Source organism: Caretta caretta, chromosome 10 (genome assembly GCF_965140235.1).
Source record: "Caretta caretta isolate rCarCar2 chromosome 10, rCarCar1.hap1, whole genome shotgun sequence".
Lineage (NCBI taxonomy): Eukaryota > Metazoa > Chordata > Testudines > Cheloniidae > Caretta > Caretta caretta.
Window position 1 is genome coordinate 35,403,116 of NC_134215.1, and position 23,905 is coordinate 35,427,020.

At 42.3% G+C, this 23,905-nt stretch overlaps 2 protein-coding genes across 5 annotated transcripts in view; both read left to right on the forward strand.

Annotated features, from left to right (window-relative positions):
* RAB11FIP3 (RAB11 family interacting protein 3) overlaps positions 1–23,905 on the forward strand; it is a 180,280-nt gene that overhangs the window by 47,716 nt on the left and 108,659 nt on the right. For all 4 annotated transcript variants that reach the window (XM_048866367.2, XM_048866370.2, XM_048866368.2 and 1 more), the window contains exon 2: positions 12,869–12,962. In XM_048866367.2, coding sequence (XP_048722324.2) covers positions 12,869–12,962 — 94 coding nt within the window. The remainder of the gene's footprint in view (positions 1–12,868; positions 12,963–23,905) is intronic.
* Positions 21,412–23,113, forward strand: LOC125643559 (uncharacterized). The gene is made up of 2 exons (XM_048866374.2): positions 21,412–21,987; positions 22,577–23,113. The coding sequence occupies exons 1-2, from the start codon at positions 21,429–21,431 to the stop codon at positions 22,825–22,827; spliced, it is 810 nt and encodes a 269-aa protein (XP_048722331.2). The 5' UTR covers positions 21,412–21,428; the 3' UTR covers positions 22,828–23,113.

Sequence of the window (23,905 nt, forward strand, 5' to 3'; positions counted from 1 at the left end):
TGTGGAGGCTTAGCCAAACAGCTGCACCTATTCCATTTAAAGTGAATTTATTTTTGGCTTGTCTACTTATGACTACCCTAATATATTTTTCATATATTCAAGGTACTATAACAGTGTAGAAATGAGATCAGGAGGAGCTGTGAGTAATGAAAGGATCTGTCAAGTGACAGTCCATACTGTAAAAGCACTTCAGAGCCCTCTGGTAGACTGCTTTAAAGGTAGAGTCGAAATATGGGACTGCTGCTGTCAAGGTTCCTTCCCCACTCTGAACTCTAGGGTACAGATGTGGGGACCTGCATGAAAGACCCCCCCCCCCAAGCTTATTTTTACCAGCTTAGGTTAAAACTTACCCAAGGTACAAACTATTTTACCTTTTGCCCTTGGACTTTATTGCTGCCACCACCAAGCATCTAACAAATCTAGAACAGGGAAAGAGCCTGTTGGGAAACATCTTTCCCCCCAAAATCCTCCCCAAACCCTACACCCCCTTTCCTGGGGAAGGCTTGATAAAAATCCTCATGAATTTGCAGAGGTGAACGCAGACCCAAACCCTTGGATCTTAAGAACAATGAAAAAGCAATCAGGTTCTTAAAAGAAGAATTTTAATTGAAGAAAAGTAAAACAATCACCTCTGTAAAATCAGGATGATAAATACCTTACAGGGTAATCAGATTCAAAACATAGAAAATCCCTCTAGGCAAAACCTTAAGTTACAAAAAGACACAAAAACAGGAATATACATTCCATTCAGCACAGCTTATTTTATCAGCCATTTAAACAAAACAATCTAACGCCTATCTAGCTAGATTACTTACTAAGTTCTCAGACTCCATTCCTTTTCTGTTCCCAGCAAAAGCATCATACAGACAGAGAGACCCTTTGTTTCTCCCCCCGCCCCAGCTTTGAAAGTATCTTGTCTCCTCATCGGTCATTTTGGTCCGGTGCCAGTGAGGTTATCCTAGCTTCTTAACGCTTTACAGGTGAAAGGGTTTTTCCTCTGGCCAGGAGGGATTTTAAAGGTGTTTACCCTTCCCTTTATATTTATGACAGCTGCATTTACCTGCCCCTCTTTCTGCATTTTTGAAATTCTCGTCCCATGGAAGAGAATTGCACTTTCTTCCTCTGAAGTGCCAGTGAGAGCATCAGAGTGAAACTGACTTAATCCCTCATCTGTCCTGCGTTTCCAACTTTAATTTCCAAAGTATTTTTAGAGCATAGCCAGTATCTCCTTGGGAATGGCTTTCCTTCCTCATTTCCCTTTGACAATCCATGCTAAACAGAGATACCAAGCCTCTCTTCAAATTCTCCTGAAGGGGAGGGAGTAGGGAGCAATTGACCTTATCTTGGAGGCAGGCTGCAAGAAAGAAGTTTCCTTATTAGATCAAGAAGAAGGGCTAACCAACCTCATTCAATCATGTGGCTTAGCATAGAAGGCAAACGCTCCAATGATCCAGCATCTCAATACTCGTTCCCAAAGGTGTGCTTGAGAGACTTCCACTAATTGCTGGAGAGGGAAGAGCTAACAGTGTTCTCTCCACTTCACCCCTTCCTGCTCAGAGAAGGGTTCTCAGGGCAACAGGCAGGCTATCGTGGTATCAAAATGCATCCGGGGTGCTGCACAAAAGATGCTCATCAAGTATCAGCCAGATGAATGGGTGAGTTGTAGCTATGGCTCAGGTCACGATTGACAGGTCTCTCTACTAGAATGAGACTATTAGCCCAACTTTTTCGGGGATGGAGCTGAGTTGCTCAGGTTGAGGTATATTTCTGAGAGACTGTTCTGTGCTCTTGGGGTTGGATAGCCTGTCCTAGACTATGGATTTGCTCCAGATCATTGTACAGGCCCTGAGATTCCATCTTCTGTTGTGGTGGCATATCATAACTTTTGTATCCAGATGTCCTATGGCAAAGTTAGAGGTCAGTTTATTGCTGTTGTTCTGTAAGTACAGGCTTTGGCATTTAATGCCCTTGGGGAAAAATTAGCTTGGTGGCCATTTTCCTTTTGAGCAGCCTTTTTAGTTCATCCACCACTACTCATGTCTCTTTTTTTTTTTTTTTTTTTTTCTCCCTCTTTGGAATCCCAGTCCTGAAGGCAGCTCTGAACCTATCATTTGTGGGGTTTTTTGGTTTTTTTTTTTTTTTTTTTTTTTTTTTTTAAGTTTGTCAACTGAAAGGTGGTATGCTGCATGACTATTGTGTTAGCCTAAAGGGTCAGGAATCTGGCAGTCTTGTCTTAAGATTTCTATTCCTTTTTGTTAAAGTGTGTTACTGCACACATTTACCTTTCCTCCAACACTTTAAACCTGAACCAGGAGGTCCTGGCCCCTATTTGTGTGCTAAGCTGCCTAATAAGGAAAGAGCATCTCTGGAATTGTTCTGGTAGCAAGATGACTTAAACTATTACCCGAGAGAACTTAGTCCAGTGGTTCAAGAATGTCTAGGTATTTGGAAGGGTTCTTAATATTCTACAGGGATTGGATCACTGTACCTGGGTTGTGGTGGCTTGAGCAGAAAGTGGGGAGGAGATTTCAAAAAGAGGAATTTATAATGGGCAGATAACCAATCAAGCCTGGGTAAAGCGCTGTAACTCAATGTTGCAACTACAAAACCAAAAGTGCTCTAACCAGTAGTTTAACCCTTTCTACCTTTTTGTAATATGAGATTGTTAGCTTGGTCCTATCATTTTAGACTGATGGATTTGACAGTGCAGATGCTTTTCTTCTCCAGTTAACCTTTTTTTGAGTGATTGGAAGTCTCTTCTGGAGGAAGAGAGATGAAGAATGGGATACAGAAGGTTGGCCTCAAAGTGGTTGTGAGACCGTTTTATTTGTGCTACTCCCTGGCAGTTTCAGAAGAGGAGCTGCAAATCGAGCTTATTGTATCATTTTTTTGTCCAAATGAAATTCTCTAACTAGTGTATACATGTTTCAGAGTAACAGCCATGTTAGTTTGTATTCGCAAAAAGAAAAGGAGTACTTGTGGCACCTTAGAGACTAGTGTATACATGTGACTGACTCTCTCTAGCTTAGTAATGAGTGCACTGGCCTGGGACATGGGAGATCTAAGTTCAAATTCATGCTCTGGCTGATCCAGAATGAGCTCAAAGCTCAAGATTTGTCCACTTGTGGACATTTTGATAAATTCTTTTTTTGTGAAAATATTCAAAAAGTTTTGTTTCAAAACAGAATGGAAACACATTCCAAAGATTCTAGTGCCTGAAGGGACCATAGTGATCATCATCTGACCTCCTGTATAACACAGGCCACAGTACTCCCCCAAAATAATTCCTAGGGCATATATTTTTAGGAAAACATGCAGTCTTGATTCAAAAATTGTCAATGATGGAGAATCCACCATGACCCTTGGTAAATTGTTCCAAGGGTTAATTTCTTTAATTGTTAAAAATTTATGCCTTATTTCCAAACTGAATTTGTCTAGCACCAACTTCCAGACATTGGATTGTGTTATACCTTTCTATGCAAGATTGAAGATCTCATTATTAAATATTTGTTCCCCATATAGGTACTTCTAGACTGTGATCAAGTCATCTCTTAACCTTCTCTTTCTTAAGCTAAATAGATTGAGGCATATTTTCTAATCGTTTAATCATTCTCATGGCTCCTCTCTGAACCTTCTCCAATTTATCAACCTCCTTCTTGAATTGTGGGCACCAGAACTGGACATCGGAATCTAGCAGTGGTCATACAAGTGTCAAATATAGAGGTAAAATAACTTCTCTACTGCTACTCAACATTCCCCTGTTTATGCATCCAAGGGTTGTATTAGCTTTTTTGGCCACATTGTCTCACTGGGAGCTCATGTTCAGCTAATAATATACTATGATCCCCAACTTATTTCAGAGTCACTGTTTCCCAGGATAGAATCCCCCGTCTTGTAGTATGGCCTACATTCTTTGTCCTAGACTTATACATTTACATTGTCATATTAAAACACAGTTTGTTTCCGCCCAGTTTACTAAGCAATCCAGATAGCTTTGTCAGTGACCTGCTGTTTTCATTTTTTTATTTTCCCCCCCATTTTTGTGTCATCCGCAAATTATATTAGCGATTATTTTATTTTTTCTTTTTTCTTCCAGGTCATTGATAAAAATGCTACATAGCATAGGGCCAATAAGTGATCCCTGCAGGACCTCACTGAAAACACACCTACTCTATGATGATTCCCCATCAGTTAGCCATATTTTAATCCATGTAATATGTGACATGTTAGTTTTATATCATTCTAGTTTTCTAATCAAAATATTTTGCAACACCAAGTCAAATATTCTGTCAGCAACATTACCTTTATCAAACAAACTCGTAATCGCAGAAATAAAGTTAGTTTTGTAGGAGCGGTTTTCCATAAGCTTAATTACATTACCCGCCTTTAATTCTTTATTAATACAGTCCCACATCAGCTGCTTCATTCTTTCTCAGATTCGATGTCAGGCTGAAAGGCCTATAATTACCCAGATCATCCAGTTTACCCTCTTTAAAAATTGGCATAACATAATAGGCCTTTATCATTCTAGGGTTAATATACCTGCCTTCTCCCACCCTCTTACAGCTGTCCAGCCTGACTTTGTCACAGGCCCTTTTCCTCGTTTATGGCTTTTGGGGCATCTACTAAGGTATTCTTAAATGATTCCAAATTATCACTCTCACTTTTCTGGTTAAATTCTTCCTCCCAGCTGATTTGGCTCATAATTGTTTTGAGCTTTGAGAAGTTGGCCCTATGAAAGCACCAAGTATATATATTACTGGTCTGGTCTTCATTCCATTTACACATTATAGATGTGATCCAGTCAACATCACTTGTACCTAAGCTACCATTAATTCTTAGATCTGTGATCAGTTCCTCTTGATCTCTTAGGACACAGTCTAATGTAGAATTCCCCTGTTAGAAAATGGTCATTTATCATGTTTACAAATTCCAGTGATGTGTTAGTACTGGCAGCATGAGACCTCCAGCATATGTCACTCAAATTGAAGTCCCCTGAGATCACGCAGCTGTGTAAGGAAGCAGTCCTCCTGTTCCCTAGTGTGATTTGGTGGTGTAGCAGACAGCAATTAGTACCCCACTGTGAGCTTTCTCTGTTGATCCCGAAGCATTCAAGATAACTTTCTTCTGAGTTATCAGTGACTGGGAAACAGGTAATTCCGGTTTAGACATAGTACCATCCCCTCTTCTCTTTTGCCCACTCGATCCTTCCTAAATAGGTTCTAATAATTGGTTTTAACATTCCAGTCATATGAATCATCCTACCAGGTTTCAGTAACTCATAAATGAGCAATTCCAGTTTGCCCTGTTTGTTACCCAGGCTCCTAGCAGAATTAAAGAATTCCTTCGCGATGTCTTTTTGGTTCTTTGATTTTTTTTCTTCTCAACATTTTGATTTTGTACTGAGTGCTCATATGTATGTTTTTTTTTTCTTTTTACCCCTCCCCTTTTGCTGTTAGTTTAACCCCCTCCTGACTCCTCTAGCTAGCCTGTCCCGGAGATTGGTCCCTCTTCTAGTGAGGTGGAGGACATCCAAACCATACAGTCCCTTCTTCCTGTAAAAGGCGATCAACATTCCACAAAACCAAACCTCTCCACCCAGCAGTTCACTTCTAGAATCTTCTGCTTTGTCATCTTTTGCTCATGGGACAGGAAGGATCTTGGAGAAGATTGTTTGGACATTCTTCTTCAGCACACTTCTAAGCTCCCAGAATCATCTGTTATCTGGGAGCTATCCTGTGCTCCATTCCAGGAGTGTCTAGTCAGGTCTCACGTCTCCAGCTAACACCTGTCTTTCCCCCTTTTATTAGGTCCAGCTATATGCAGTTGTGAGCTGGACCTGGTTCGCACCAGTTCGCACGAACTGGTTGTTAAATTTTGAAGCCGTTTTAGAACTGGTTGTTCACCCGCTTCCCTGCAGGGGGCGCTGAGGCTTTGATGGACTCCAGCTGGGAAGTGATGCAATTCCTCCTCCGGCCGCCGGGGGCGCTGCGCTGCGGGAGCTGCGCTGCGGGAGCCATGTGGGCTGCCGCCTGGCCCTGGGCACAAGTCCTGTTGCTGCTGCTGCTCCCCCAACCCCTGGCCCTGGGGCTCCTGCTGCTGCCTGGTGGGTCCCTGGCTGCTCTGCTGGGCCTGGGCTGCTTCCTGCTGCTTGGGCTGCTCCGAGCCACTCTCCCCGTGAGCACCCACCACCCTGCCCGCAGCCAGCCCCTGTCTCCAGCCACCCCCGCACCTCCTGCCCTGCTCGCGGCTACCCCTGCACCCCCTGCCTGTAGCCAGCCCCCGTCTCCAGCCACCCCCACACCCCCTGCCTGCACCAGCCCCTGCCTCACACCCTGCCCTGCCCTCAGCCAGCCCCTGCCGCACCCCCTGCCCTGCCCTCAGCCAGCCCCTGTCTCCAGCCAGCCCCTGCCGCACCCCCTGCTCTGCCCTCAGCCAGCTCCTGTCTCCAGCCACCCCCGCACCCCCTGCCCGCAGCTACCCCTGCACCCCCTGCCTGCAGCCAGTCCCTGATGCACCCCCTGCCCTGCCCGTAGCCAGCCAGCCACCCCCACGCCCCCTGCCCTGCCCGTAGCCAGCCAGCCCCTGTCTCCAGGCAATCCCGCACCCTCCTGTCTACAGCCAGCTCCACACCCCCTGCCCTGACCACAGCCAGCCCTGCACCCCCTGCCTCCAGCTAGCCCTGCCCCTTGTCTGCAGCAGGTCCCACGTCCACTGGTGCCCTGCAGTTCCCAGGGCAGTAACCCTGCACACCTGCTTCAATGAGGGGGGCAGGGAGCAGCTGGGACCCAAACGTGCACACCCTAGGGTGACCAGACAGCAAGTGTGAAAAATCAGGATGGGGGTGGGGGGGTAATAGGAGCCTATATAAGAAAGACCCCAAAATTGGGACTGTCCCTATAAAATCGGGACATCTGGTCACCCTAGCACACCCCCAGGGAGCAGTGGGGACCCACAAATGTGAAACGGAGCTCATTTCTAGTTCAGGCCCATCTTTTTAAAAGAGAACTTTAAGCAGGGTTAACACACATCCGTATTTTCCCGGACAGGTCAGGCTTTTTGGTTCTTAAATGGCCGTCAGGGAGGAATTTTTAAATTTTAAAAATTCTTCCTGGGAAAATACGGACGTATGGTAACCCTGTTGGTACAAAAAATACATACTGGGGCACGTCCCTTAAATCAGAACTTTTTATAGGGAACCGGTTGTTAAGATTTTGGCAGCTCATCACTGGCTGTATGCTGTGGTTTTGTGGTTTGTTTTCCCATCACTTGCTGGACTCTGTCTAAGCGTATCTTTCCCCATGTGAAAACAAGTATAGAATTTTTTCTAACTCAGATGGTTCTCCCTCTTGATAAAGGACTACATAGGTGTGACCTTAGCTTGATAGTTGTTTCTTCCCTTGCATCTGCCTGCTTCCTGTAGGCTCAGGGTTCTGTTTGAGCCTAAGACATGTGATTGGCCTGCCTCCACTGCATATATTTTGCATTCAGAATAGTTCAAACTTTAACAATTTACCTGTGGAGGTGTTTAAAACATCCCACCAAAATGCATCCCCTTCTCTTGATTTCCTCCCCCACCCCAAATAAATAAATAGATATAGATATTTCCTGAGATTACTGGTAGGAATACCAAAATTTCCCCCTCCTATCTTTGTCTCCGGTACCTCCCTGTATTACCTTGGTACTTGTATACCTTTTAGATAACTGAAGAGACCAGAGAATGAATTTTTCCCCATGAAAGGGAGGAATAATTCCAATACTAAATCCTTTTCACTGATCCAAGATAATCTGATGATGTATTTCACTGCAGCATGGATGCAATTTGTGTACCTGGAAGATTAAGCTTGGTAGTTGGCCTGCTTTGAATGTTCAAGTGTGTTATGTGAATGAAATCTCAGCATCAATTTCCTCCGCCCCCAAGACAGGGTTTCTCAACAATTCAGTTTGTATGTGTAAAGAATAAAATAAGGATATATTTCCTTGTCCTCATTTCTTTACAAGTTTTGGGGCATAATCAAGTAGCCATTTTGCATTAATAACAAGAAGAAAAAAAATACTCTTTTTAGCATCCTTTTAATATGTCATCCAAAACACTTCAGATGTGACCAGCTGTTAGGGGAAGAGGAAAGAATAGCTTTGAAGAGTTAAAAAAAAAATTATTTTCTCTCTCTAAGTGCAGTTTAACAGAAATGATAGCAGGCCATTCTGAAATCACACACAATTCTGAACTTGGTCTTGGGTGAAGGAAATGTAGTTCCAGAAATCATTACTGAAGCAGGTTATTGGTTGACAAGTAATTAAACCTCAGGCATTATGCATTTTAAAAGGAGGATGCTTTAACAGACTTTCACTAGAAGACCTCTCAAGATCCCTTGCAGTTCTATGATTCTGTGTGATATACTCCATAATGCTTATGCATAGTTAAAGATGGTCAAAAGACATTGCTGAAGTTGAAGATTGATTTTTAAAATAAATCCTGCTCTTTTCAGAAAGCAAAATATTGATTCAGTATAAGAAGCTTGTTTTTTTTCCCCCCTGTGTTTGTGTTAATATGGATGGCTGATAACTTTAGCTTTATCAAATCTTGTTTCGGTTTTTATGTCAGATATGATTCCCCCCCTCCCTCCCCCGCGCCCCAATCAACTTATAAACTGTAACTCTCTCACTTATTTATTTCTCTATTTAATGCAAAAATTACACACTACTGTAATGTTATGGATTCATAGTTAAGCTCGCACACATCAGGAAATGCAGTTAAGATTGACTGCTCACATAAGAACAGCCATACTGGGTCAGATCAAAAGTCCATCTAGCCCAGTATCCTGTCTTCCAACAGTGGCCAATGCCAGGTGCCACAGATGGAATGAACAGAACAGGTAATCATCAAGTGATCTATCCCCTGTTGCCCATTCCCAGCTTCTGGCAAACAGAGGCTAGGGACACCATCCCTGCCCATCTTGGCTAATAGCCATTGATGACCTATCCTCCATGAACTTATCTAGTTCTTTTTTGAGCACTGTTATAGTCTTGGCCTTCACAACATCCTCTGGCAAGGAGTTCCACACGTTGACTCACCATAAATTTGCCTTTTTGAGAAACAGAAATTGCAGTATATTGCATAGTATTTCTTTCTTGCAACTTCTTAAATATGTGTGTAGCATGTTGTAGTAATGTGTACTAACGTAAAACAAGAGGGAGGAAACCAGTGGCCTGTGCAAGTATGCACTTGTGCATGGTTGGCCTCTCTCTCTCGAGCTAGGTGTCTGAGAGGAGATGTGTATGTGTGCATAGCAGAGATTCAGCTAGGCCATGCAGAAAATCTGTCTGTCTCTCTTTTTAGGATTTAAATGTAGCTTGTGTATGGATGCGTAGGATTTGGGGTCTCTTAACAGTAACAACATATGCCACAAGGGCTGAATGGTGCGTTTGCAATCCTTCATTGCTGATGTGGCCGTGTACATAAACTTCAGCTTCTGTTTCCTAAGCTGTAGGGGTGCCCCTGTGCTAATGTTTGAGTCTTGACTGAGAGTGTGGGTGGCATCAGGGAGCCAGCTCCAGCTCCCTGATTTTCAGTTGCCTGGCTCTAGTTCAATTTAAAGTCCTCTGTGCCTGTCTCTCTCTCCTTTCCCCCACACCACCCCCCCCCCCATGCCCCCAGTGCCAACTTGACATGGAAGGATCCTCAGCAACCTGATGCCAGTGGAGAACTGGGTGTTGTGGAGCTTTGATCCACATTCCCTTTACATGTGGGAGGCTCATTTTCACACCTACAAGATGATGGAACTGCCTCTACTGACTTCATGCCTGTGGAGATTCCCCCTAAAGAAAGGGAATTCTCTAGTTGCTGTTCTCGTTGTCTTAGGTTCACAGGGAAATCTGGCCCTGTGAGTATTGGTGTGATATGGCAGTGGATTGGTGGTGAGTTCCCAAGGAGCCGGTCTGTCTGTGCCTGCGTGCAGAGGGGGATTATCTGCTGGGTGTGCCACACTGGGGTTGGGTACCGGTGGGTTAATGCGACTCAGTAGTGTTGCCAGTAACCATGCAGTTAAACCCTTGTGGAGACTTTGTGTTGAATGTTAATTATAATTTTATATTGCATGGTGCCCATAGGCCCCAGGCAAGATTGCAGCACTGTTGTGCTAGGCAAAGTGCAGCCATAGTTGCAATTCCTTATAGCTCATGGTGGAACAGTAACTTATTTGAAATTATGTGCACTGATACACGTTCTCATGTGCTTATTTTATTTTAAAATACCTTTTTCAATCTGACAGGAAATTTGACTCTGATTAAAATCGAAGTCTGAAATGTGAGTTCAGCAGTTTACCTGTGTACTAACAAATACTTTTTTTTTCCCAAAAACAGGAAAAGTGGTTTTAGATTTCCACCTCCACTTACTTAAAATAAAACCAAACAATGCCCCACCCCCGCAAGATGACAGAATTGGTTTTACTTAATTTCCATGCTTGGGGAAACCCTTCAGTTGATGTAAATTAGCATTCGCTCTACTGATTTTGGTGTATCTCTGACACTATACATTAGCTGAGGATCTGGCCCTAGGTTGTCTTAGACCCAAGATAAATTTTTGGAGAGGGCCACTTCAGCCCTAAAGAACTGTTGGGAGGTAGGTTGGAAATGGGATTTTAGATGGCAAAGTGAGTTGCTGCGAGGAAAACTCCATTATTTGCCAGTCTGTTTTGTTTTTTTCCTAAATAAGATAAGCTTGAAATGAAGAAAATGGGCATTAATTTATTCTTAAATTAGTGTACATTTTTCAGTCTGCCATATGAGGATTTGATCCTTAAATCTGCACAAGTCGTGTCAAAATGCAATATCTTAACTTTTTGTTTCTTTCAGTATTGTACAGTGTTTTTTTGTTTTGTTTTTTGTTTGTTTTTTAAGGGTAAGGTAAATCTTCCCATAATTAGGTTCTCGAGCAATTTGCTGGCTAACATGCTCTTCGTTCTTTTAAAAGCAAAAATATTCCAACACAGAAAATTCATAAGAGTAACCAAACCTATACATCACACTATTTTTAGTTTCACAAGTTACTTGGAGAAGACGTACACCTTAAAATGTTTGTGGTTTATTGCTTGTCACTTCCTGTGCATTAATGGTATGTTAGCAATTGTTTTTGGTAGGTGGAGTCTTTCTGAAGCAATGATGTATTTTTTTCCCTCTTGGAAATGTTAGAAATCATGCATGAGACTGTCAGGGAACCATGGAAAGTTCAATTAAATGTCACTAAAGTGCATGTGTGGGTGGCTTTTTATATATAAATACAGACCAGTGTACAATGATGAGACATTCATGACACATTGACAACTCAAAGGGATACTGCTAAGCTTGGTAAACTCCAAACTCCTGCTTTTCCTGTTCTTGCTTGTTCTCAGATTCTTTTTAGGTGCAGGGTTTTTCTCAAAATAAATGTTGTCTCATCACCTTTTTTGCCAAGTACAAGCAAAAATAAAGAAATAATCCAAGATCCAGCACCATGCAACTCCGAGCAACTGGAATCAGAAAGTAGTTTGTGTTCATAATGGATTTGGTGGGGGGAAGAGTCAATAAGGAAACTAAATCCAAGCTTCCTAATGGGTTCTATAAATAGTAAAGTTGGGGAGGAAAAGGAGAATGTGAATTGAGAAAGTTCTGTGACCTCTTTTTTTAGTACAGCAGTATGAAACAAATTCTATAATTCCCTTTGTGCCTTTATTCAGTGTCTGGGCTTTCTTTTTTGTTTTAGACCTAAAGTATATGACTTTAAAATATATAAAGATGCCTCAATGTCACTTGAAAGGGCAATTTGCTAAAATAGCAGCCTAGGAAAAAGTGGCTAATTGTTTCAACATCCTTAGAATGAACTATTCTGTAATTGTGGCACCTTAGAGACTAACAAATTTATTTGAGCATAAGCTTTCGTGAGCTACAGCTCACTTCATCGGATGATTTGCATCCGATGAAGTGAGCTGTAGCTCACGAAAGTTTATGCTCAAGTAAATTTGTTAGTCTCTAAGGTGCCACAAGTCCTCCTTTTCTTTTTGCGAATACAGACTAACACGGCTGCTACTCTGAAAGCTATTCTGTAATTGTTTGTCTGAAACAAAGGCTCAGTAGCAGCCATTGAGGGAATTAGATACACCTTTTTGAAGTCTTTGTTTGGACTGGAGGAATGACTTTAGTTTTGCCCTCTAATTGTAACTATTCTATTTGAAATGCCAAAATAATCATTGCCAGTTTGCCAGAAATGTCTTTTTACTCCTTGTCTCCTATTCAGTAGTAGCCTCCTAATCCTTGCAAGCTGATGTGATTCTTTTTTTCCCTACTCCCTGCCTACTTTAAACATTGCCTAATCACGAAAGGTTTTCCAAATTATGTCTAAATACATAGCACAGATTAGTTCATTATTGATGAATCCTCTTAATTGGGACCCCCTGGTGGACATCTTATTGTCCAAATTAAGCACCTGTCCCAATTAAGAGAAGCCTTTTTTTTAAAAGTGCTGATTGAAAAAAATTAAGTTGAAACAAAAAATATTGTACTGACTCATATTCACTATATTTCCTCTTTGTATCTTCTAGTCGGTCAGCTTCAGTATTAAGACTGGCACTTAGAATTTTACTCCCATTTAATGGTTCATTAAATACCAGTTAACCCCTTGGCAGTGTCTGCTTGTGTCCCCATTAAATGGATTTTTTGTTAATACTATCTCAATTAAGCAGCACTCCTTGCCATTTTCTATCATTAGGCTGAATCTGCTGTCTTTGACACAATCCAACAAAGCACCATCTGATTAGTCTTCCGAAATAAGTGGAATGTACTGTGTTTGAAATGCTTTATCATGAAATTTATAATGCTGGTTTTGTAATTGCAGGTGAAGGACCTAACAAAATATCTAGACCCCAGTGGACTTGGAGTAATCAGCTTTGAAGATTTCTGTAGGGGGATCGGAGCTATCAGAAATGGAGGTTAGTTTGTTTGCTATTACAGTATGAACAAAGGAGAGAGATCAAATTTAGAAATTCAAGGAGTTAACCCTGTACACCAATTGCTTGGTAAAAACAGTTCCTGGGTTTTCTGATCCCTTTAGAAAGCTTATAAACCTTATTTAAAGTATTAATGTTGAAACATGAGGTCCATTATTTTCTGCATTGTATGAAGAACAAAGCAGACTGGTTTTAGACACACTTAAAAAAACTCTGTGCTACTAAATTGCATTTCACAACTAATCAGTAGGGCTGTCAAGTGATTTCAAAAAATTAATCACGATTAATTGCACTGTTAAACACAAATGGAATACCATTTATTTAAATGTTTTGCATGTTTTCCACTTTTTCAAATATATTGATTTCAGTTATAACACAGAATACAAAGTGTACAGTGCTCACTTCATATTTATTTATAATAAAAAATATTTGCACTGTAAAAAACAAAAGAAGTAGTATTTTTCAATTCACCTAATACAAATAGTGTAGTGCAATCTCTTTATCCTGAAAGTTGAACTTACAAATGTAGAATTAAGTACAAAAATAACTGCATTGAAAAATAAAACCATGTAAAACTTCAGAGCCTACAAGTCCACTCAGTCCTATTTTTTTGTTCAGCCAATTGCTGAGACAAACAAGTTTGTTTACATTTGCAGGAGATAATGCTGCCCGCTTCTTGTTTACAATGTCACCTGAAAGTGAGAACAGGCATTCTCATGGTACTGTTGTAGCCAGCATCACAAGATATTTGTGCCAGATGCACTAAAGATTCATATGTCCTTTCATTCTTCAACCACCATTCCAGAGGGCATGCATCCATGTTGATGACTGGTTTTTGTTTATTATTTTTACAGTACAAATATTTGTAATAAAAAATAATATAAAGTGAGCACTGTACACTTTGTATTCTGTGTTGTAACAAAAATCAATATACTTGAAAATGTAGAAAAATATCAGAAAATATTTAATTTCCACTGGTTTTCTATTGTGTAACACTGCGATTAAAACTGCTATTAATCGCGATTAATGTTTTTTTTTCAATAGGGATTAATATTTTTGAGATAATTGCGTGAGTTAACTGCAATTAATCAACAGCCCTACTAATCAGAAATGGGTTTTCATAAATATATGCTGAAATTAGTGTAAGTCTAGTTAGGAAAACTCACTTTGGTTTAGTATATACTGAATCTTGTAATTTTCCCATGGGGCTGGTCAATAGAGGCACACAGTCAAGTGATTTAATGGAGTGTTTGCAGTGCATGGCTAATTCTGGATTAGGGTGTAGAACCTTGTAAATTGCTAATGCAAATGCACTAATTTTTACTCTAACCGCCAGTGAACATAGCATGTGTAAATAATGTCGAACAAGAAGCAGATGTAATAAGATTCTTCTGATCTTTTACTGTTTGTAATCTTTGTCCTAGAATACCGAAAAAGGTATTGCATCTACCTTGTACTGTAAACTCCTAAGGGCAAGGTCCTGTCATGTTTGTCAGTAAAATGCCATGCATGCCTATAGTGTTATAGAAATCTCAATGAATCTTCCACAAAATGACCCTTCAAACATGAGAATGTGTTCAGAAAAGAATGATTAAAGGATGCTATTTAGCTGTTACCTGTATGAAAACAGTATTTTAGCAGTTCTCATTGGGGCAACTGGATATTATGAACAGAACGTGAAATGATTGTTTTCAGCCCTTTTAAGAGTACATTTTCTGTTTTAATCTTTAAAATGTTGAGAAGGGGTATTGATATATTCTGTATTGAAATATGTAAAAGTATTTTGTATATGTATTTTTCTCCATAACTGTTCCAATATCATTACTACTTCCGGTGTAGAGAATAAATTCTGTTGCTGCTTACCTGCTGCTTACTTTCATGTGTGGCAGCATGTGCAGATTAAGCACATTTTAGAGCCACAGTGGCTTGAATTCATTGTTTCATTTGTGTGTGTGTGTGTGTGTGTGTGTGTGTGTAAAATACAATACAGTTATTACAGCAAATAAGTTAATAACTTAGTGCAAGCATCCTGATCGGCTAATAACTTAAGTTAATAATTAAATCACACAGTGCTTTAGTATCATGTGCTGCAAAGAGCTGCAGGAGACGCATTTAAAGAGCCATTTGTGGCTCACTAGCCTCAGTCTGAGTGTCACTGTTTTAGAGCAACACAACCACAAGTGTGAAAGGAGTCTAGCTTTTTACTGAAACTCCTTTTGGGAATGTCTGGTTCCATGAGTACATTAATAACCCTTGAAGGTGTGAGTGATTTATGGTCACTTAGATTGCTTGTTGGCTTTATAACCATTCAGCACTGAATGACATTGTTTTTTCCCTTGGATGTTTCGAATCTAAATATTTACAGCTCACTGCAGATTATATAGCTTGAAGTCTTGGTGTGGTGCAGCTCTGTAATAAGAACTGCTCTTGAGTTCTGAAGAGGTAGCAAAGAACCATTAATCTGAGAAATTGCTATCTGAGAAGAGTGTGTGTTAACGGAGCCCTGGCTAATGTTTCTCTTCAATAATTCATTGCCCTGGTGTTTGTGTTTTTTAATCGGATAGAAGTAGCAGGCCCAGAGAGGTTAAGATCTTTCTTAATGTGACAACATTAAAAACAATTTAAAATATGGTTTGCATTGAGGTTTTTGCAGCTACAGAGAGCTTAGTTTGTATTATTCACTATAGCAAATACACAACAAATTCCCTTAAGTTTTTATTAATCATAGAAGCATAAGAAGAGACTCAAAGCAGGCATGGGATGTTTCTTAATGAGTTTGAGGGTTGAACAATTATTTATTTTTTTTCAATGGTTTCAAGCCCTTAAAGTCCTTCAGAGGGTTGATTACTGAACGGAGCAATTTGCTTTTATCAAACATCAATGATTTAGATAATGGCATAGAGTACACTTATAAAGGTTGGGGACTGTACCAAACTGGAGGGATTGCAAGTGCTTTGGAGGAGAGGATTAAAATTCAAAATGATCTGGACAAACTGGGAAACTAGTCTGAAGTAAACAGGGTGAAATTCAATAAGGACAAATGCAAAATACTCCACTTAGGAAGGAACAATCACTTGCACACATACAAAATTGGAAATGACTGCCTAGGAAGGAGTACTGCAGAAAGGGATCTGGTCAGAGTTAAGGCTAAGATTTTTGTCGGGGATATTTTTACTAAGTCATGGATGGGTTGCTGGCAATAAAGAAAAATTCACGGGAGCCCGTGACCTGTGCCTGACTTTACTAAAAATATGCATGATAAAATGGGAAGTGTTTGGGCAGCTGCTGGGTGACTAGCAAATATGGCAGGCGACCAGCTTGGCTTAACAGTGAAATCTTCGGTGAGTTTAAACTCAAAAAGGATGCTTACAAGAAGCGGAAATTTGGACAGATGACTAGGGAGGAGTATAAAAATATTGCTCGAGCATGTAGGGGTGTAATCAGGAAAGTCAAAGCACAACTGGAGTTACAGCTACCAAGGGATGTGAAGGGTAACAAGAAGGGTTTCTACAGGTATGTTAGCAACAAGAAGGTGGTCAGGGAAAGTGTGGGACCTTACTGTATGAGGGAGGCAACTTAGTGACTGATGGTGTGGAAAAAGCTGAAGTACTCAATGCTTTTTTTGCCTCTAAAAAGAAAAGGAGTACTTGTGGCACCTTAGAGACTAACAAATTTATTTGAGCATAAGCTTTCGTGAGCTACAGCTCACTTCATTGGATGCATTCACAGACAAGGGCAGCTCCCAGACTGCTGCACTGGGCAACACAGCATGGGGAATAGGTGAGCAGCCCTCAGTGGTGAAAAAACAGGTTAAGGACTATTTAGAAAAGCTGGACATGCACAAGTCCATGGGTCCAGATCTAATGCATCCAAGGGTGCTGAGGGAGTTGGCTGATGTGATTGCAGAGCTATTGGCCATTCTCTTTGAAAATTCATGGCGATCGGGGTAGGTCCCAGACGATTGGAAAAAGGCAAATATAGTGCCCATATTTAAAAAAGAGAACCCGGGGAACTACAGACCAGTCAGCCTCACTTCAGGCCCCAGCAAAATCATGGAGCAGGTCCTCAAGGAATCCATTTTGAAGCACTTGGAGGAGAGGAAGGTGATCAGGAACAGTCAACATGGATTCACCAAGGGCAAGTCATGCTTGACCAACCTGATTGCCTACCACAATGAGATAACTGGCTCTGTGGATATGGGGAAAATGGTGGATGTGAGATATCTTGACTTTAGCAAAGCTTTTGATACAGTCTCCCACAGTATTCTTGACAGCAAGTTAAAAAAGTATGGATTGGATGAATGGACTAGAAGGTGGGTAGAAAGCTAGCTAGATTGTCGGGCTCAACAGGTAGTGATGAACAGCTCATTATCTAGTTGGCAGCTGGTATCAAGTGGAGTGCCCCAGGGGTTGGTCCTGGGGCCGGTTTTGTTCAACATCTTTTTTAATGATCTGGATGATGGGATTAATTGCACCCTCAGCAAGTTCGCAGATGACACGAAGCTGGGGGGAGAGGTAGATACGAGGGAGGGTAGGGACAGGGTCCAGAGTGACCTAGACAAATTGGAGGATTGGGCCAAAAGAAATCTGATGAAGTTCAACAAGGAAAGTGCAGAGTTCTGCACTTAAGAAGGAAGAATCCCATGCACCACTATAGGCTGGGGACTGACTGGCTAAGCGGCAGTTCTGCAGAAAAGGACCTGGGGATTACAGTGGACGAGAAGCTGAATATGAGTCAGCAGTGTGCCCTTGTTGCCAAGAAGGCCAATGGCATATTGGGCTGTATTAGTAGGAGCACTGCCAGCAGATCGAGGGAAGTGATTATTCCCCTCTTTTCGGCACCTGGAGTATTGCATCCAGTTTTGGTGTCTCTCCTCCTTCTCTCCCCCCCCCCCCCTCCCCAGAAGGGATGTGGACAAATTGGAGAGAGTCCAGCGGAGGTCAACGAAAATGATTAGGTGGCTGGGGCACATGACTTACAAGGAGAGGCTGAGGGAACTGGGGTTATTTAGTCTGCAGAAAAGTGAGGAGGGATTTGATAGCAGCCTTTAATTACCTGAAGGCGGTTTCCAAAGAAGATGGAGCTAGGCTGTTGTCAGTGGTGACAGATGACAGAACAAGGAGCAATGGTCTCAAGTTGCAGTGGGGGAGGTCTAGGTTGGATATTCGGAAACACTATTTCACTGGAATGGGTTACCTAGGGAGGTGGTGGAATCTCCATCCTTGGAAGTTTTTAAGGCCCAACTTGACAAAGCCTTGGCTGGGATGATTTAGTTGGTGTTGGTCCTGGTTTGAGCAGGGGATTGGACTAGATGACCTCCTGAGGTCTCTTCCAACCCTAATATTCTATGACTGAGAGCAGCAGGGGCCCGCTGTCTCAGGCAACGGGGGTACCTCACAGCTCCTTGCCACTGCGCGAGATGGCAGGACTCTGCAGCTCTCAGCCCCCGGGGTTGAAGTCCCTGAGGTCTTTGGAAGTCACAGATTCCGTGACTTCCATGACAAAATCATAGCTTGGTCATAGTGGATCACAAGCCAGGTATGAGTCAACAGTTTAACACTGTTGCAAAAAAAGCGAACATCATTCTGGGATGTATTAGCAGGAGTGTTGTAAGCAAGTCAGTAAAAGTAATTCAGCATAGACTACAGCAGAAGACTTGGCCTCAACTGGAGTGTTGTGTCGAGTTCTGGGTTCCACATTTTCAGGAAAAATGTGGACAAATTGGAGAGCGCCCAGAGGAGAGCAACAAAAATGGTTAAAGATCTAGAAAACATGACCTCTGAGGGAAGATTTGAAAAAATTAGGTTTGTTTTGTCTGGAGAAGAGAAGGCTGAGATGGAATATGATAAGTTTTCAAGTACATAGAAGGTTGTTACAAGGAGGAGGGAGAAAAATTGTTCTCCTTAACCTCTGAGGATAGGACAAGAAGCAATAGGCTTAAATTACAGAAAGTGAGGTTTAGGTTGGACATTAGGGAAAACTTCCTATCAGGATGGTTAAGCACTGGAATAAATTGTCCAGGGAGGTTGTGGAATCTCCATTATTGGAAATTTTTAAGAGCAGGTTAGACAAACACCTGTCAGGGATGGTCCATATTTAGTCTTTCCATGAGTTTAGGGGTCTGGACTAGATAACCTCTCGAGGCCCCTTTCAGTCCTCTGATTCTATGAAACAGCCTTTTCTCTGTAAAGAAAGGAAAAGGTTCATCTTGATTCTGGTTGTGTTTCTCAAAATCACAGGTTAGAATTATTTCTGCAGTAGACTCTCACGAAAGAAATAAAAAATAAAAAACAGAATAAAGACAGACGGGCAATGCGGCTTTGTCATTGAAGTTCATGAGTCCATGAAGGCAGATTAGCCACTAATGGGTGCATCTCTGGGCCATGGCTTGCTTTCTTGATCTGGGTAGATTATCTTGGTGGTATTAGGTTGGTTCTCTTTCACTGACCCATCTTATGCTGGGCAGTGCAATTATTCATTTAAATTAGTGAACTTGGACATTTTGAACATCAACATTGTTAACTAGGTCACTCTAGATATTTGTAAGTTGCACTTTCACAATAGATTGCACTACAGTACTTGTTTTAGCTGAACTGAAAAATACTTTTTCTTTTGTTTATCATTTTTACAGTGCAAATATTTGTAATGAAAAATAATATAAAGTGAGCAATTTACACTTTGTATTCTGTTGTAATTTAAATCAATATGATTGAAAATGTAGAAAAAAATCCAAAAATATTTAATAAATTTCAATTGGTATTCTATTGTATAACAGTTTGATAAAACTGAGATTAATCGCGGTTAATTTCTTTTTAAGTTAATCATGTGAGTTAACTGAATTAATTGACAGCCCTAATTCCCATACATTATCCCTCACCCACCGCCAAAATATGGTCCCTGATTTTAATGGCCAGAGAATGGTTTTGTCTGCTCCGTATGCATGTTGTTTTGGGGCATAGCTAAGCTGCCTTTGATCATCCCACTGTGCACTGATTCCATAATACTGTCGGGAAGCCATAAATTTAGCGGCTAACAAATTTATTTGAGCAGAAGCTTTCGTGAGCTACAGCTCACTTCATCGGATGCATGCAGTAGAAAATACAGTGGGGAGATTTATATACATAGAGAATATGAAACAATGGGTGTTACCATACACACTGTAATGAGAGTGATCAGGTAAGGTGAGCTATTACCAGCAGGAGAGAAAAACCTTTTATAGTGATAATCAAGGTGGGCTATTTCCAGCTTTTCTTTTTGCGGATACAGACTAACACAGCTGCTTCTCTGAAACCTGTCATAAATTTAGTAGTAATGGGACCAGTCTTGCTACAATGGGCTGGGGAAGATGGTGCAGACCATTTTAGCCTTCCTGTGCATTCTTTTCTCTTCTTTTATTCCGGTTCATCGCTAGCTTATTTTCCCCTGCATCTCTATATTGCTTAAGTTTTTTGTGATTGTGGGTGCAAGTTGCTAAGCATGATTTTTTTTAAAGTTTTAAATAGCCTCTATGTGTGTTTATCCCTTTTGCTTATTGTAAAAAAAAAATGCAAAGCCTTTAACACTTTGTATAAAGAATTCGTCCAAAACCGATATATTTTCCTTGACAAGATATGCCTCACACTGAACAGAGCCAAAATGTCTAATTTGTGAGACAGATCCAAAAGAGCAAAGACATTCTTGAAACGCTGTGACATTAGTTAGACGAGAGACTGCTGAATTGGAATTAATTTGCAAACTGGATATAATTAACTTAGGCTTGAATAGAGACTGGGAGTGGATGGGTCATTACACAAAGTAAAACTATTTCCCCATGTTTATTCTCCCCGCCCCCCAAACCCCCACTGTTCCTCAGATGTTCTTGTCAACTGCTGGAAATGGCCCACCTTGATTATCCCTACAAAAGGTTTTTTCCCCCCTGCTCTCCTGCTGGTAATAGCTCACCTTAAGTGATAACTCTCGTTACAGTGTGTATGGTAACACCCATTGCTTCATGTTCTCTATGTATATAAATCTCCCCTCTGTATTTTCCACTGAATGCATCCGATGAAGTGAACTGTAGCTCACGAAAGCTTCTGCTCAAATAAATTTGTTAGCCCTGGTCTACACTAGGACTTTAGGTCAAATTTAACAGCATTAAATCGATGTAAACCTGCACCCGTCCACACGATGAAGCCCTTTATTTCGACTTAAAGGGCTCTTAAAATAGATTTCCTTACTCCACCCCTGACAAGTGGATTAGCGCTTAAATTAGTCTTGCCGGCTCGAATTTGGGGTACTGTGGACACAATTCGATGGTATTGGCCTCCGGGAGCTATCCCAGAGTGCTCCATTGTGACCGCTCTGGACAGCACTCTCAACTCAGATGCACTGGCCAGGTAGACAGGAAAAGAACTGCGAACTTTTGAATCTCATTTCCTGTTTGGCCAGCGTGGCAAGCTGCAGGTGACCATGCAGAGCTCATCAGCAGAGGTGACCATGATGGAGTCCCAGAATCGCAAAAGAGCTCCAGCATGGACCGAATGGGAGGTACGGGATCTGATCTCTGTTTGGGGAGAGGAATCCGTGCTATCAGAACTCCGTTCCAGTTTTCGAAATGCCAAAACCTTTGTCAACATCTCCCAGGGCATGAAGGACAGAGGCCATAACAGGGACACGAAGCAGTGCCGCGTGAAACTGAAGGAGCTGAGGCAAGCCTACCAGAAAACCAGAGAGGCGAACGGCTGCTCCGGATCAGAGCCCCAAACATGCCGCTTCTATGATGAGCTGCATGCCATTTTAGGGGGTTCAGCCACCACTACCCCAGCCGTGTTGTTTGACTCCTTCAATGGAGATGGAGGCAATATGGAAGCAGGTTTTGGGGACGAAGAAGATAGCTCACAGCAAGCGAGCGGAGAAACCGGTTTTCCCGACAGCCAGGAACTGTTTCTCACCCTGGACCTGGAGCCAGTACCCCCCAAACCCACCCAAGGCTGCCTCCTGGACCCAGCAGGCGGAGAAGGGACCTCTGGTGAGTGTACCTTTTAAAATACTATACATGGTTTAAAAGCAGGCATGTGAAAGGATTACTTTGCCCTGGCATTCGTGGTTCTCCTAGATGTACTCCCAAAGCCTTTGCAAAAGGTTTCTGGGGAGGACAGCCTTATTGCGTCCTTCATGGTAGGACACTTTACCACTCCAGGCCAGTAACACGTACTCGGGAATCATTGTAGAACAAAGCATTGCAGTGTATGTTTGCTGGCATTCAAACAACATCCGTTCTTTATCTCTCTGTGTTATCCGCAGGAGAGTGAGATATAATTCATGGTCACCTGGTTGAAATAGAGTGCTTTTCTTCAGGGGACACTCAGAGGAGCCCATTCCTGCTGGGCTGTTTGCCTGTGGCTAAACAGAAATGTTCCTCTCTGTTAGCCACAGGGAGGGGGGAAGGTTGAGGGGGTAGCCACGCGGTGGGGGGAGGCAAAATGCGACCTTGTAACGAAAGCACATGTGCTATGTATGTAATGTTAACAGCAAGGTTTACCCTGAAAGAGTGTAGCCACTGTTTTGTAAAATGTGTCTTTTTAAATACCGCTGTCCCTTTTTTTTTTCTCCACCAGCTGCATGTGTTTCAATGATCACAGGATCTTCTCCTTCCCAGAGGCTAATGAAGCTTAGAAAGAAAAAAAAACGCACTCGCGATGAAATGTTCTCCGAGCTCATGCTGTCCTCCCACACTGACAGAGCACAGACGAATGCGTGGAGGCAAATAATGTCAGAGTGCAGGAAAGCACAAAATGACCGGGAGGAGAGGTGGCGGGCTGAAGAGAGTAAGTGGCGGGCTGAAGAGAGGGCTGAAGCTCAAATGTGACGGCAGCGTGATGAGAGGAGGCAGGATTCAATGCTGAGGCTGCTGGAGGACCAAACCAGTATGCTCCAGTGTATGGTTGAGCTGCAGCAAAGGCAGCTGGAGCACAGACTGCCACTACAGCCCCTGTGTAACCAACCGCCCTCCTCCCCAAGTTCCATAGCCTCCACACCCAGACGCCCAAGAACGCGGTGGGGGGGCCTCCGGCCAACCAGCCACTCCACCACAGAGGATTGCCCCAAAAAGAGAAGGCTGTCATTCAATAAATTTTAAAGTTGTAAACTTTTAAAGTGCTGTGCTTAAAGTGCTGTGTGGCATTTTCCTTCCCTCCTCCACCACCCCTCCTGGGCTATCTTGGTAGTCATCCCCCTATTTGTGTGGTGAATGAATAAAGAATGCATGAATGTGAAGCAACAATGACTTTATTGCCTCTGCAAGCGGTGATTGAAGGGAGGAGGGGCGGGTGGTTAGCTTACAGGGAAGTAGAGTGAACCAAGGGGCGGGGGGTTTAATCAAGGAGAAACAAACAGAACTTTCACACCGTAGCCTGGCCAGTCATGAAACTGTTTTTCAAAGCTTCTCTGATGCGCACCGCACCCTCCTGTGCTCTTCTAACCGCCCTGGTGTCTGGCTGCGTGTAACCAGCAGCCAGGCGATTTGCCTCAACCTCCCACCCCGCCATAAACGTCTCCCCCTTACTCTCACAGATATTGTGGAGCACACAGCAAGCAGTAATAACAGTGGGAATATTGGTTTCGCTGAGGTCTAAGCGAGTCAGTAAACTGCGCCAGCGCGCCTTTAAACGTCCAAATGCACATTCTACCACCATTCTGCACTTGCTCAGCCTGTAGTTGAACAGCTCCTGACTACTGTCCAGGCTGCCTGTGTACGGCTTCATGAGCCATGGCGTTAAGGGGTAGGCTGGGTCCCCAAGGATACATATAGGCATTTCAACATCCCCAACAGTTATTTTCTGGTCTGGGAATAAAGTCCCTTCCTGCAGCTTTTGAAACAGACCAGAGTTCCTGAAGATGCGAGCGTCATGTACCTTTCCCGGCCATCCCACGTTGATGTTGGTGAA

Excerpts from the sequence above, each read along its gene's own strand:
- LOC125643559 (XM_048866374.2), top strand. The coding sequence starts at position 21,429 with ATGCAGAGCTCATCAGCAGAGGTGACCATGATGGAGTCCCAGAATCGC. Across the intron at positions 21,988-22,576 it reads AGGCGGAGAAGGGACCTCTG|CTGCATGTGTTTCAATGATC; the intron begins GTGAGTGTACCT and ends TTTCTCCACCAG.